Source organism: Mirounga angustirostris, unplaced genomic scaffold (genome assembly GCF_029215605.1).
Source record: "Mirounga angustirostris isolate CCGP_5_RB_7025 unplaced genomic scaffold, mMirAng1.0.hap1 SCAF_7, whole genome shotgun sequence".
NCBI lineage: Eukaryota > Metazoa > Chordata > Mammalia > Carnivora > Phocidae > Mirounga > Mirounga angustirostris.
This window is the reverse complement of record NW_026991715.1, coordinates 75544323-75558109: the sequence shown is the minus strand read 5'-3', so window position 1 is coordinate 75558109 and position 13787 is coordinate 75544323. Positions and strand designations below refer to the sequence as shown.

At 45.0% G+C, this 13787-nt stretch overlaps 1 protein-coding gene and 1 long non-coding RNA gene across 6 annotated transcripts in view; one reads left to right on the top strand and one right to left on the bottom strand.

The window, feature by feature from the left end:
• Positions 1-13787, top strand: part of ERAP1 (endoplasmic reticulum aminopeptidase 1) — an 82429-nt gene that overhangs the window by 31637 nt on the left and 37005 nt on the right. For 2 of the 4 annotated variants that reach the window (XM_064596416.1, XM_064596414.1), the window contains exon 1: positions 10678-10968. Coding sequence is in view for 1 of the 4 variants with exons in the window: in XM_064596412.1 (XP_064452482.1) it covers positions 13430-13511 (82 nt within the window). In the remaining 3 variants the exon portion in view is untranslated. Of the gene's footprint in view, positions 1-8103; positions 8233-8720; positions 8866-10677; positions 10969-11307; positions 13512-13787 lie in introns of those variants that run through there. The other 2 variants (XM_064596415.1, XM_064596412.1) reach the window with 2 other exon arrangements.
• Positions 2891-10429, bottom strand: LOC123860430 (uncharacterized). 2 transcript variants are annotated; one of them, XR_008507896.2, is made up of 3 exons: positions 8930-10429; positions 5955-6016; positions 2891-4911 (listed from the first exon to the last, which is right to left on the bottom strand). It is a non-coding gene; the product is annotated as an uncharacterized LOC123860430 (long non-coding RNA). The 2 variants fall into 2 exon arrangements; XR_006794682.3 differs by having other exon boundaries at positions 10103-10429.

Below are 13787 nucleotides of genomic sequence, written 5' to 3'. Positions count from 1 at the left end.
AATGGAATATTATTCAGCCATGAGAAAGAAGGAAATCCTGCCATTTGTGGCAACATGGATGGACTTTGAGGAAATTATGCTGAGTGAGGTAAGTCAGAGAAAAAGACAAATACTGTATGATCTCACTTACATGTGGAATCTAAAAAAAGCAAATGTAGATACAGAGAGTAGTATGGTGGTTACCAGGGGCTGGGGGTGTAGAAATTGGGGAGATGTTGGCCAAACTTGTAGTTTCAAGATAAGTTCTAGGGATCTAATGCACAGCATTGTATTATAGTTAACATTATTGTGTTATATACTTGAAAGTTGCTAAGAGACTGCTAATCTTACGTGTTCTCACCACACACACACACACAGAAATGATAATTGTGTGATTTGATGGAGATGTTGGCTACTGCTTGGTGGCAATACGCAATATATAAGTGTATCAAATCAACATGTTGTACATCTGAAACTTACACAAATCTATGTGAACTATATCTCCATAATGAAAAAGACCTATAAATCAAAGCCTTGACCCTAAAATAGAAAATAAGAAGAAATTGGGGTTAGATACCACAAAAGGCAGCAGAGATGGTGACTATGCTTTCAGTGGTTCTGTTCTTTTTGTGCTTAGTAGAAAATTTTTCCTTTCTTATAAATGGCAGGAGAATTCCAGGCTTAAAATTTAAAATAATTTACAAGATGAGTGTGGTTCATTTCTAATAGGCCTAATTTATCCCTGTAGCTTTAAATAGGTTAGTCTATGAATGAAAAATCTTACTTGGAAAATAATTATGAAACCTAATAAATTTGACTTTAAATTGGCCTGGTAGGAAAAATAATGGTCACTGTTTCAGGATCCACTATTCTTCTATTACCCTCATGGGGTTTCAACCAATACAGGGGTCTCAGTGTTCTTCAGATAAGCATTTGGAAACTTCCATTTCTTTCAGTGGGGTGAGTGGCATGCAGCGGCTAGGAGGCAGGGGAAAGGTGAGGTGGAGGGGAAAAAGGAAATGGAAAGTACCATTACTATTTTAAGATTAAAAGCAGCCAGCTCCAGAAAACATTTTTGTATTTTAACTCCTTAAACAGAGGGAAACATTTCAGTGTTATTTTTAACTTCTTACTCACGTGTTTTCTACCTCCAACTGACTGACTATAAAGGAAGATGAAAGAACACGTGTTCTTTGTGGCCACCAATTAAAGGACTCACTAGAACTTCTCCAAGACGCTACACTTCTACCCACCCCTACCCCCTTCTTCCTGTGCTCACTAAACCCAAGCAAGAACACAGGGAAGATGTGGTTGGAAGGTATGAACTAGAGCTGGGGTTACAGGGGGTCTCAGATCCCAGAACTGTTCATGTGGTACTAAATGTTAACATTGTGACACGCTTTGTTAATCCCATCCATCCCTCTCCCTTCTCCAACACTGCCTCATAAATGCCATGGATATGTGAGATTTATGATAAGGTCGAGATTATTTTAGAGCGACACCCTGCACCAGTAAATATACCTAATAAACATTTCTATAACCAGTTCATTTCATCTTCAGGGAATAGTTTCTCCTACAGTGAGAGAAACTGACCCATCTCTAATGGCCAATTAATCTCAAAATGAGGGTAAGAAAATTAAGGGGACATGGTGAGCTGGAGGTCCTTCTGGAGAAGAAAAAGCACACATTCAAGGCAAAAAAATTCAAGGCAAAATTCAGACACTTTGAAAGGTCCAGTGGGTAATAGGAATATATGAACCTACCACAGTACAATGGTTAGGAAATGATGTCCTGGCCCACTAGAGAATAGATAGCCAATTCACATGTTTAAAAACAAACAAACCACCATGCTGGCTAAATTGAGAAGCTACCTTCACTCCACCAAGATACCCATTTGGAAGCATTCTTTTACTTTTTAAATTTTTTTAAATTTTTTTAACTAACACAGGGCCTGAACTCATGAGATCAAGACGCTGAGATCAAGACCTGAGCTAAGATCAAGAGTCAGACACGCAACTGACTTAGCCACCCAGGTGCCCCAGGATCATTCTTTTATTTTTTTTAAATTTAATCTAATTTATACTCAGTTAATTAACATATAGTGTATTATTAGTTTCAGAGGTAGAGTTCAGTGATTCATCTGTTGTATATAACACCCAGTGCTCATTACATCAAGTGCCCTCCTTAATGTCCATCACCCAGTTACCGCATCCCCCCCACCCCTCTCCCCTCCAGCAACCCTCAGTTTGTTTCCTATGATTAAGAATCTCTTACGGTTTGTCTTCCTCTCTGATGTCATCTTGTTTTATTTTTCCCTCCCTTCCTCTATGCTCCTCTGTTTTGTTTCTTAAATTCCACCTATGAGTGAAATCATATAATTGTCTTTCTCTGAAAGATCAGTCTTTTAAAGAAGTCCTCTGTAAAAGGGATTAAAAGGAATCGGGTTTATATGACTGAGGTGCAGATCCCTGAGTTTTACTTATTTATTTATTTATTTTTTGCTTTCCCAAATAGTCAAAATAAATAAAAGTTAGAGAAAGGCCAGCCCTGTGTATAGACAGGAGTAATTAACAACCTACTTGAAGCTTCCGAAAGTGCTCCCTGCCCGAATTCTCTTCCCCACTGGTTTGCTGCAGCACCTAAAACGTCACGGGCGCATCTCTGGGCTCAGGCTGAAGGCCTGGAGGGAGTGGGCAGAGTGGGGCAGGATGTTACTTGCTCACAGTAGCACTTTGGGGAGTCTGGCAGATACTTAGCGGGAATGTAGCTGACAGCCTACAGCAAAGTTATGAGAAAAGTGAAAAGGTGTCAGGATTTTGTGGAGCAAATGCATTTCAAAAGGAATTTAAATCTCTGGCCCGCCAGGAACACTGGCAGCTTTAGAGCACAAAGGCTCTGAGGCTGGGGAGTGAAGGAAAGCCAGGTGTCTGGTGGTAGGGAATGAGGGACACCTCAGATGACTAAACTAATGTTATTCAGCGTCTACTCTGTGTCATGTACTGTGTTTGGTGCTGGGGACACAGAGATAAATAAGCTATGGACCCATCCGCCACGTAAGACAAGCTTGTAGCTAACTCCAATATTTTATCAACTCTATGACTCACGTTTTTTCATAGCTTAACAACTTCAAAATTGATGGCATCTCACAATTTTCTTGGCAGGAGGTTTTTTCCCCCTTCTACAGTGGTACATAAAATGATTGCATTTGTTACAGAAGAAATATAGTAAAAAATTGTGACATATTACTACCGAATAGGAAGAACAGCAGTTAAAATGTATAGATTATAGTGAACTATTGAAAGCTTTTTTTTTTTGGAAGATTTTATTTATTTATTTGATAGAGAGACAGCGAGAGTGGGAACACAAGCAGGGGTGGGGGGAGAGGGAGAAGCAGGCTCTGCACTGAGCAGGGAACCAGATGCGGGGCTCGATCCCAGGACCCCGGGATCATGACCTGAGCCGAAGGCAGACGCTTAACGGCTGAGCCACCCAGGCGCCCCTAACTGAAAGCTTTTAATCAGGGGAATAACATGTGAAATCTCTGTATCCATTTTTCCCTTCCTCCTGCTTGCTCCTTCTCCTCTTATTCAATAACTTTTTGGAGCACGTACTATGGGTCATACTCTCTGTTAACATCGCAGAGATTCAATGGTGAAAAAGAGATATAACCATTAATCAACTGGCTCTAATTGGCATTTATAGAATACTTCATCTAATGGTAGCAGGATTACATATTCTGCAGCTCACGTGGAACATTTGCCAAGACAGACCACAGTCTGGGCCATAAACATACTTTACCAAATTTAAAAGAATAAATATCACACAAAGTATGCTTTCAGACTACAATGGAATCAACCTAGAAATGAATCATAGAAGGATAGCCAGAAATCCCAAGGTATCTGAAGACCAAACAACACATACGGCAAAGAGGATGTGTCAAAAGAAATTAAAAAGTATTTGGAACTAAATGAAAGTGAAATATATTTTTTTTTCTTTAAAAGGTGGGAACTCACTGCCAGCAATGACAGAACTAAGGCACGACTGGCTTGGGGGTGATGTCGGGAAATTTGAGGGGGCTCAGACAGTGGAACTGCTCTGGTTTCTCAGAGGGCTAGACTCGGTTGGTCCCTACATCTCCTCTTGCCCTCAGAGAGATAAAGCAGGGGCCTCTGAGAGTTGGAAGAATTGGAGTAAGCTAGAAGCAGCAGGAGCTAGGGGAACTCAAGGCAGCTAGAAGAACATGTAGGAAGGTCATGGGGCTGAAGAAGAAGAAGAGCACACTAGAAAAATGAAAAGGCTAGTGTGGCTAAAGTGCAGAGAGGAGGGTGGGAAATGAGGCTCTTTATGTTTGGGTAGAGGAAAGGACAACAGACAATGGGAGGAGGTGGGTCTCATCTAACCAGCGGGGGAAAAAGAAACAGGGAAAGGCCCTAGCAACTCACAGAGGGGCCACTGTCCTCCCTCCTTGATGTGGGCTACCTCCTAATTTGGGTGGGTGGGTTAGGGTGGGGTGGCTAGTGAGAGAATAGCCCTGAGAAAAGGTTAAACATCACTGGAGATTCAAATTGGAAGACAGACCTGTTATTTGTAGTCTCACCTGGTGCAGGTTAAGTTTCATCAGAGATTTACTACACTCCGAGGATGCCGGGTCGGGCCTGATGTTCTGGGTGGGATGCAGCCAGTGCCAAGAAGGACCCTTTTTAAGGGAGATGTCCCCGGGAAGTAGGTCTGTTGGAGTGAGAAATTCACCGAGTACCTACATTCACCTGCCTGGCCTGGGGAGTCCAGGAAAAGGAGTCTTCCACAAGCAGGCTTCAATTTTTGTATAGGAGTTCTTGTCCAGGGCAAGATGCTTCACAATAGGAACTTGAGTCCCATCTTCTTGGAGGAAGTTGGAAAGGGTGGGATTTCCTGCCTGAGTATGCAGCTTTACTGAAGGAAGATAGCAAAAGAAAATTAAGGTATTAATTTGTGTGTCTTCCTCCCCATGTTGTTGAGTCCTCTAGCTCAAGCAGATAACTGAGTTTTCAACTTCCCTGTTTTAGGGTCATTTGTGTGCTCTAAAGCAGAACTTGCTCGAAAGCAACATCTGACTGTGAGAAAAGCTGAATATTTTGGTGACTCAGTAGGGTGGAGGAAAGGGAAAATAGCAAGAGGAATTTCTGAATTCCCAACCTAGGTCAAGGTGAAGGTGTGTACATCCCAAAGACAGAAGGAACAAGTGTACCACTAGGAAACCATGTTCCTGGGGAGGCCCCAAGATCTCAGAGAGGCTGGGCACATGCTGCATTTAGGAAGGTTGGAGCCTAGGGCCAAAGCTATCTCTGAACCAGCAAGGCCTGGAAGCAGCAGATGCCCTGGACTTGAAGCTGAAGAAGTATGTCCATGGTAACCAGTAGGAACATAAGACCCTGGGATATTTTGGCAGTGCTTAAGACCTTGGGAGGGTGCCCTGGGGGGAGGGTTAAATGAAGCCAATAATAACTGAGACTGGATATCCCAACAATCTCATGGAATGGAATCTTAGGGTAGAATTTGTTAATTTAGATAAAAATTTAAAATGTGTTAAATTTTGCACGCTTGAGTGAGAGACTAAGATTCTTGTCCATTCGAAGGAGACAACTTTGCCTGCTGTGTGGAATGCATTTTAAGGAGGCAAGCCCAGAAAGGAGGAGGACTTGGAGGCTGTTGTAGTATCTAGGCACGAGATCGTGTGGCCCTGGGTCAGGGTGATGGGAGTGGACTTTGGGGGACTGGTAAGGTAAGAAGTGGTGTCAAAGTTTTTTGGTACCTGTGATGGATAGACACCTAAGGTGGCCCCCTGATCCCTGCCTCCTGGTATCTACGTCCCTGTGTGATCCCCTGCCCGAGAGTATGGGCAGGACCTGCCCCTTGCTTCTAACGAATAGAATACAGCAAAGGTGATGGGATGTATATGATTATGTGATTGTGTTACTTGCGACTGTAAAGCTCACCTTGATTGAGTTGCTCCCTCTGTTGCTGGCTTGGGGAAGGCAGACAGCCATGCTGGGGTATCCTACGTGGGAAAGAACGGGGAGATGAGGGCAGACTTCAGTCAATAGCCCCAAGAAACTGATGAGCTCAGTCCTATAAACTAATGGAACTGAATTCCTCAAAAGCCTGAGTGAGCTTGGAAGTGGATCCTTCCTTAGTCAAGCCTTAGATGAGACCACAGTCCTGGATGACATCTTTTTTTTAGAGAGAGGCAGAGAGGGGGGCGGTGGGAAGGGGCAGAGAGAGAATCCCAAGCAGACTCCATGCCCAGCTCGGAGCCCAACGTGGGGCTCAATCCCACAACCCCAAGATCATGACCTGAGCTGCAATCAAGAGCCAACAGTCAGACGCTTAACTGACTGAGCCCCCGGATGACGTCTTAATTGCCACCTTGTGAGACCCTCAGCAGAGGACCCAAACAGGCTGTGCCTATAAGCCAGACCCCCAGAAACCGTGAGGCAATAAATGTGTGTTTTTTCCAGCAACTAAATTTGTTACATAGCATAGTTCAGCATAATACCCTGTTCTTAAGGGCACCTGTCACCTGTCTCTTCCCACCCACAGGCAAATCTAAAGGCCTATATAAGAAAGAAATCATTACCTTCTATTCACACACTTCCTCAACTTGTTTTTCTGACTGATTCTAGTTGTAGCCTCTCTGCTCGAGACCCGGTTTTTGATTTCTGTTTGGTTCTAATTGGAATGATACCTTCTCTGGACTTTATTTAGGTTTTTGGGCCCATGTTTTTGTGGACAATGTTTTTGATTCTGCTTCCCTCCCTGAGCCCTCCTTGTACCCCTGTTCCCCCTGTTCCCCACATATTCTCCCCTCCCCCATCACAGTAGTTGCTGTCTTTTTTTCTTTTAAAGATTTTTATTTGTTTGAGAGAGAGACAGAGAGACAGAGAGCATGGGGGGAAGGGAGAGAGAGAATCCTCAAGCAGACTCCCCGCTGAGTGCACAGCCCCAACGTGGGGCTCAATCCCAACACCCTGAAATCATAACTTGAGCCAAAACCAAGAGTCAGATGCTTAACTGACCACGCCCCCAGGCACCCCTAGATGGTTGTTTAGACAGATGATAGCACAGAAACCAGATCCAAGAAGAGGAAGTCAGAAGTTACGGTACTAGTTAAGAGGGCATTTGTAATAGCACAGATGAGATGACTGGAGGCAATGGGAATGAAGAGGAAGAGAAAGATTCGAGACACCCTTTGGAAGTAATACTGACAGGCCCAGGTCAAGCTAAGTGGTAAAAGAGCAAAGGTCCTAGATGATAATGTTGTGTTAATGGCTCATAGCTTGGGTGACCAGGCTGAAAACAAGATCTTGCAACCATACTTGCAAGAGTCTACCCCTCACCGATTCCTTTTAAACCAAGATGGCACGCAAGTGAACCTACACTAGGAGAGATTTGAAAAGCGGGAGCACTTAATCTCTAGAATTCATCCTAGTTGCACCACTAACCTGGCTCTGTCACTTCCTAGCTATATATCCCAGCAGTTACTTACCTTACAGAGTCTCCATTTTCTCACTGGAAATGATAACGGCACATACCCTAGAGTGTTCTTGAGAATTAAATGATGCATTTCATATAGAGTGTTTGGTACAGAGCTCGGCACATAGGAAATGCTCAAAATGCACCAATTTTTTATTACAGAGATGTGCTCCCTTTGGCCCCTCGTGCTTTTACCAGCTTCAGATTTCCCCCTGCTTTGAGAGCTCCTTTCTAAACTCTGTGTTTCATCTCCTAGTTTTCACACAGCTCCTAAGTTTGGCTTTTTCTTGCTTTGACTTTGTTACTCATCTAGGCTTAGGACATGACTGCCAGTACCTGGCCATAGATAAGGAATCCTTCTGCCCCTTTCTTCACCTCGTGTTTCAGCTGGGTCCAAGGGACCGAATGCCCAGGCCTGCTTTTCTTCTAGATCTGCCAACAGAGAAGTCTATACAGCAGACTTTTGAAAGGCTTTGGCAGGACTGTAATTTTAAATACATTTGAGTACATGTTTTCTCCTGCAAAATGCAGTAAAATGTTTTAAAACTTTGTGACTGCTTTAACTCCTTCATGAAATTTTAGAAATGCAGCTTCAGTCTTTTTTCTTTTTAGATTTTTACCACTTCAGAAACTGACCGTGCCTGTGATGATGAATAGAACAACAGGATTGGACTGGGGTGTGGATTTTGCGTGGTTGGGCAGGTCCACTCAAGGGTCAAGTGGCTCCTCCTCTCACATCAGGTCATTATAATTCTAATTCATGCTTCAGGGAAATTACCAACTACTCAGGTTCTAGATATCCAGTCTCCCCCCCCCACCAAAGAGTCAAAACAGTGAATATTAAATCCACAGCTGATGAAAGTCTATTATATGCTCATTTTTTTGATGATGTCCTGGAAGGCAACAATATCATTCACAAAATATGACAATACTGTGCTGAATGCACAGAGTGTTTAGAAAGGTAGATGTCAATCCATCCTCAGAACTCATCCCTGATTTAAACCATCTTTGAGAGTGATTATTTCGTATGCCATATTTCTAAATGCTGATCTGATCTGGTAAATATTCATCATTCTCCCAAGTGCCCCATGCCTCTCATTAGACTTACAATCAATTTTCTAATTATTATGTTTTGTCCATAAAGACATTCAAAATTACTTGATATCTCCTTATAATTATTTTATTGTTCAGTTTCTTTTTAAAAAATATTTTATTTATTTATTTGACAGAGAGAGAACAAGCAGGGGGAGCAGAAGAGGCAGAGGGAGAAGCAGACACACCGCTGAGCAGGGAGCCCAACGTGGGGCTCGATCCCAGGACCCTGGGATCATGACCTGAGCCAAAGGGAGACGCTTAACCGACTGAGCCACCCAGGTACCCCTATTTGTTCAGTTTCAATACAGGTTAATATTTATGGTGAATATTGTGATTGGCTTACTCAGTACGTCTTCCAACATCGTTTCAGAATTCCTCACTCCACTGCAGAGTCTGGAAAGCAAATACTTCTTTTCCCAGATCTCCTTGCACCTAGGTTCTGGGTATGCACCAGGCTCTACCAAACAGAAGCACTGGTAGGACAGCTGAATTTGAAACTGAGTTTTAAGTGGGGAGGGAGGCCCGGCTTGAGATACTCATTTTGCTGGACAGACTGTAACATCATGACATGGTTCCGAAGCCAGAACCTGCGCTAGCAGCTGCCCAATTTAGCAGATGGCTTCTGGGTTGTGGCAAAAGAACTAGTTTCAATGGTGGCCAAGTTCTACATTATGGCTTCGGAATTTGTTCTTGGAAGCTCCCCCTAGTGTGTGTTTTTTAAACCTTCCCAGTGTTTACGTAAGTCACATAAAAGCCGGCAATAAATCCTTTTTTAATTAAATAGCTTGGATGGATTCTATTCTCTGTGATTGAGCCCTCACTGATACAACATAGAAATTCGTCTTTAAAGATAACTGGACATTTTGGCTGTTTCATTCTTCTTTTCCATCTTTTTAATTATATGCATACTACACACAAAATGAGGTTGGCTTTATTATTTGTTGCTTTCAGTGAACAGGTGAATTGGAAAGTGATCACAGTCACTGATAAGGGGTTTGTTAGATTCTTAGGGAACACCTGCTATTATTCAATATGCCTGTGTTGGAGATCTTCCATTTGCCTCTCCAGATCCCCAGAGCATGCATGGATTTACTGGGTAGGAAGTTCTCATCTGAGCAAACGGGCTCACTCACTGACATCGGGGGGCCTTGGAGGCCAGAGCTATCCGCTGACAGCCCTGCCACAACTGCAAAGGAAAAAAATGACCTAGTCCCAAAGCCCATTTCTTGTTGAATTGTAAAGAAAGAAAACTTGCCTCGATCTCACCCTGTTTTGGGGCTGGGGACAGATGGTTAATTTTATATTACAAAATATCCTTGACTGGAGAGACTATGCAGAACAAAATATATTTAGTTATTTTTCAAAACGAACATAAAATTGAGAAACAGAAGTTGAGAAATACTGTTCCAGTGACTTGGAACCCCAAGCTCTCAAAGGGAAGGAGGCCAGGAAAGAAATGAGAGAAGACAGCCTGAGTACAGTAAGAACAAGTTCCCAGGGGGGTTGGGCCACTCACCAACTTGTAGCATTTGATGAGTATGAAAGCTTGTGTTTTGTCTTGTTACCTCATTTACCCTCAGTTATTTAAAGATGGGCTTTTTTGACATTTCATCCAGTCGTGATGTTCTAAGGGGAGCGGATAAATGGTCATCTGATTTGAAAAAGCAGAGGGAACGTTTTAATGTGGGGAGCAGCAAATCTTTGGGGCCCAAGCGCCCCTATGTGGTGGCGGGGAAGTTCCGGGGGTCGGGGGGGGCTATCTATATCCCCTTCCTCCTCCGAGGCATCTCCTAGCGTAACCCGCTTCCACTAAAAGCCCAGAGGCTTCCGCAGTTTGCACAAGGAGTCCTTCCAAGGTTCTCGTTTCTTTCTGAGGCGGGCCAAGAGCTCCCAGCCCATTTGCAGAGACGAGATGATGGACACCGCTTGAGTCCAACCGGCGTGGAGCCCGTCCAGAATTGGTGGAGCAGCGAGCTGGAGTCCAGCCTCGGTCACTTTCGGGAGCACGCACCCTTTTTAAATGTTTTCAACGCCCCGCTGCGCCGAAGGCTAACCGTTGAAAAAAAATAACCCCCAAAGACACTCAGAGAGAATGATCTGCGTTCAGAAAGGAGTGCTGCTTCCCACGTGATCGCCCCCCGTATTGCAACTCCGCTGTTTCCCTTGCGCAATTGCGAATTTCCGTCGGGGGTCCCGCGGTCTCCTTCGCGCTGCCCCCGGCCGGGTTTCTCCTCACCCGGCTCCCGCCTCCGCCGGGGGTTCGCCTGCGCCTGTCAGCGCCGGCCTGCCTCTGCGCGGGCTCCGCTTTCACTTTCTGTTCCGGGGTACGGGAGGCCGGCGGCAGCGGCGCGAGGGTGAGCCGGTTCCGTCGCGGACCCCCAGGTACAGCGCGCCCGTCGCCGGCGCACCCCTCGGGGAGCGGCCGCGGGGCTGGAGAAGGGCTCGGCCCCGGCAACCTCCCGGTGCCCGCCGGGGGCGCCCGAAGACCCGGGCGCGCGGCGGAGGAGAGTGAGGCGCAGGGGACGCCGGGCCGGGGAGAGTCGTGGGACCTGGGCCCGAGTCCGCACGGAGGGCGGCGGGTTTGGCGGCTGGCGCAGCCTAGCTCGGGTCCTCCTCGGGCGCGAGAGCGCAGGGGGCGCAGGGCCAGTGCGCCGGTTCCGCGCGTTCTCGCTAGTGGCGCCAAATGGAAGAGCGGGGAGGACTGCGGGTTCGGCTGCGAAGGGTACCTTGGGGGTAGTTGCCAGACAAACAAACGTGGCTTTGCATTAACTAGTGGGTTGGGCGTGTTGAAGGATCGGAGTCCATACACGTCCTCAAGATCAGTTCTTTCCTTGCCTCTCCTGTACTTATTCCCAGCAATTGCCTTCCCTTCACTCTGACTCAGATTAAAGTTCAGATAAAGTTCTCCTGTGTGAGCAAATAAAAGTTTCCTGTCTGGGTGCCTTACTTGCCAGGTGGGCCGGCAAGTTAATTTCACGGAAGGAGAGGAGCAGACACTTCCTTACCGTTTTCCTGGAGGGTTTTTTTTGTGTAGGCCAGGTTCAGAAAGAAATGCTCAGTTTTCTGGTAAATGCCCAGAGTATTTGCTCTCAACTCAGGATGTGGTCAGCAATTAGAAACAAGAACAAAAACCTTTTAAAAAATTGGCCAGTGCTTTTCTTTTCCCAAGGATTTGGAATTGTACTGATACCATAGCCCATTTTCAGGTGGGCGGGCCTAAATGAAAAAATTCTAACTGGTTGAAAAAAATTCAAGTTAACTCAACATTTGTTTGTTTGTTTACCAGCAGTAACAACCCACAGTGCTTGTTAATTTCATCATTCAGAACATTTTGGAAGAAGTCTGTAGATTTCACATTAAGTAGTGTTCCAATAAAGGGAAGGGTGAGCTAACCCAGGATCAGTTGCCCCTGCCTTCTTTGTGAGTGGGAAAAGTCATAATCACCAAAGAGGGGCGAAGTAAGTTTCCTAAAGTAACTTTGAACTCTTCCTGGCAGTGAAGTTAGGTACTCTGTTACCACCACCTTGACTGGGAAAGATGCTTTATTTAGTAAAATCGGATGCCAAAGGCAGATACTTTTTAAAACTGTAAAGAAATGTAGTAAAGGACAGGAAAGTTTTATCTCTGTGCTCTAAACACGTGTATTCATCTGTCTGCTGGTAGTTTTCCTTGGATATATCAGAGATAGCACAAATGTATTTTAAAAAATGAATCCATAATTCCCTCTCCTCTCTTTTAAAACTCTCCCACCTCTGGTCTTCTTCTCAGTCAATGGCACCTACGACTACCCAGATGCTCATTTTAGAAACCTGGCAGCTATTCCCATGTGTTCTTTCAGTCACCCCCCCACTTCCAGTCCACCCCAACTGTAGATGTCGAGTCCATCCATCTCTGTCTCTCCCCTCCCCCACTCCCTCCTGCTCTCTCTGGTGACACCGCTAGAGTATAAGCCACCAGCTTACTTTGTCTAGACTACTTTCTAACTGGTTTCTTGGCCATCCCTCCTGCTCCTTTCTTGATCCATATAGCTTCTTAAAGTGTGAACTGGATCCTAAGACCTTCTAGCTCAACACCCAGTGGCTTCTCATTGCACTTAGGCTGGGAGCCAAAATCCTTCACAAGCCTACAGGCTGAGTGGTGGTCTGGCCGCATCCGCCTCTCCTGGTACATCTTTCTGCTGCGTGATGTGCCTCGGGTTCCCTGGCCTTCATAACCAGGACTCGCCTACTGTACCTATGAACAAGCTTGCTATTCCCTCTGGAAAACTCTCCTCCTTCTTTTCTTAGCTAATTTGAATTTGTCCTTTAAATCAGCTTAAATGTCCTCAGCGAGCCCCCGATGTAAATCACTCTGCCCTGTTACTCTCATTCAGGAGGTGTGTGTTCTTCTTTCATAGCCCTAATCACAGTTAAGAATTCCTCCCCACCCTGAGCCCATAAGCAGTTTGAGGTCAGGGATCTGTGCTGTCTTACATTACTAGTGTCGGGCAAAATCCCTGGCACGTAATAGGTCCTCAGTAAATATTTGGGGAACGAATGATTGAGAATATTTTAACTTAGTCTTTACAACATGTTGTGAGAAAGGTATTATTTTCTCAAATTACACCTGAAGAAAATGGGGCGCCTGGGTGGCTCGGTCGGTTGAGCACCTGCCTTTGGCTTAGGTCATGATCCCAGGGTCCTGGGATCGAGCCCCGCATCAGACTCCCTGCTCAGTGGGGAGCCTGCTTCTCCCTCTCCCTTTCCCTCTCCCTCTGCCTGCCGCTCCCCCTGCTTGTGCTTGCTCTCTTTCTCTCTGTCAAATAAATAAATAATTTAAAAAAAAAAGAGAGAGAGAGAAGAAAATGAAACTGGGATTAAGTAACCTGTCCAAGATCACAGTCGGTGGAAGAGCAAGAACGCAAAGCCAGGTTTTCTTTTCTGACTGTAAGTGTAATATGTATTATTGTTAATATAGCTATAATTATAGATATGTATATCTGTATTCTGACATTTATGCTGTCTACATTACATGTTCCATTGTGGTTTCCTGGCATTATATCCTCTTTTGAGACACAGCCATAGCTCTCTTTGACTCCGTCTCCTCATGGACTCAACCTTGCAAAGCCTTGGACATGGGTCCCACTGCCAACTCCTTTAGCAGCCTGTAGGCCTGGCTGTCAGCTCAGAACCAGTTGGAATTTTTAGATTTCCTCTTGGGCT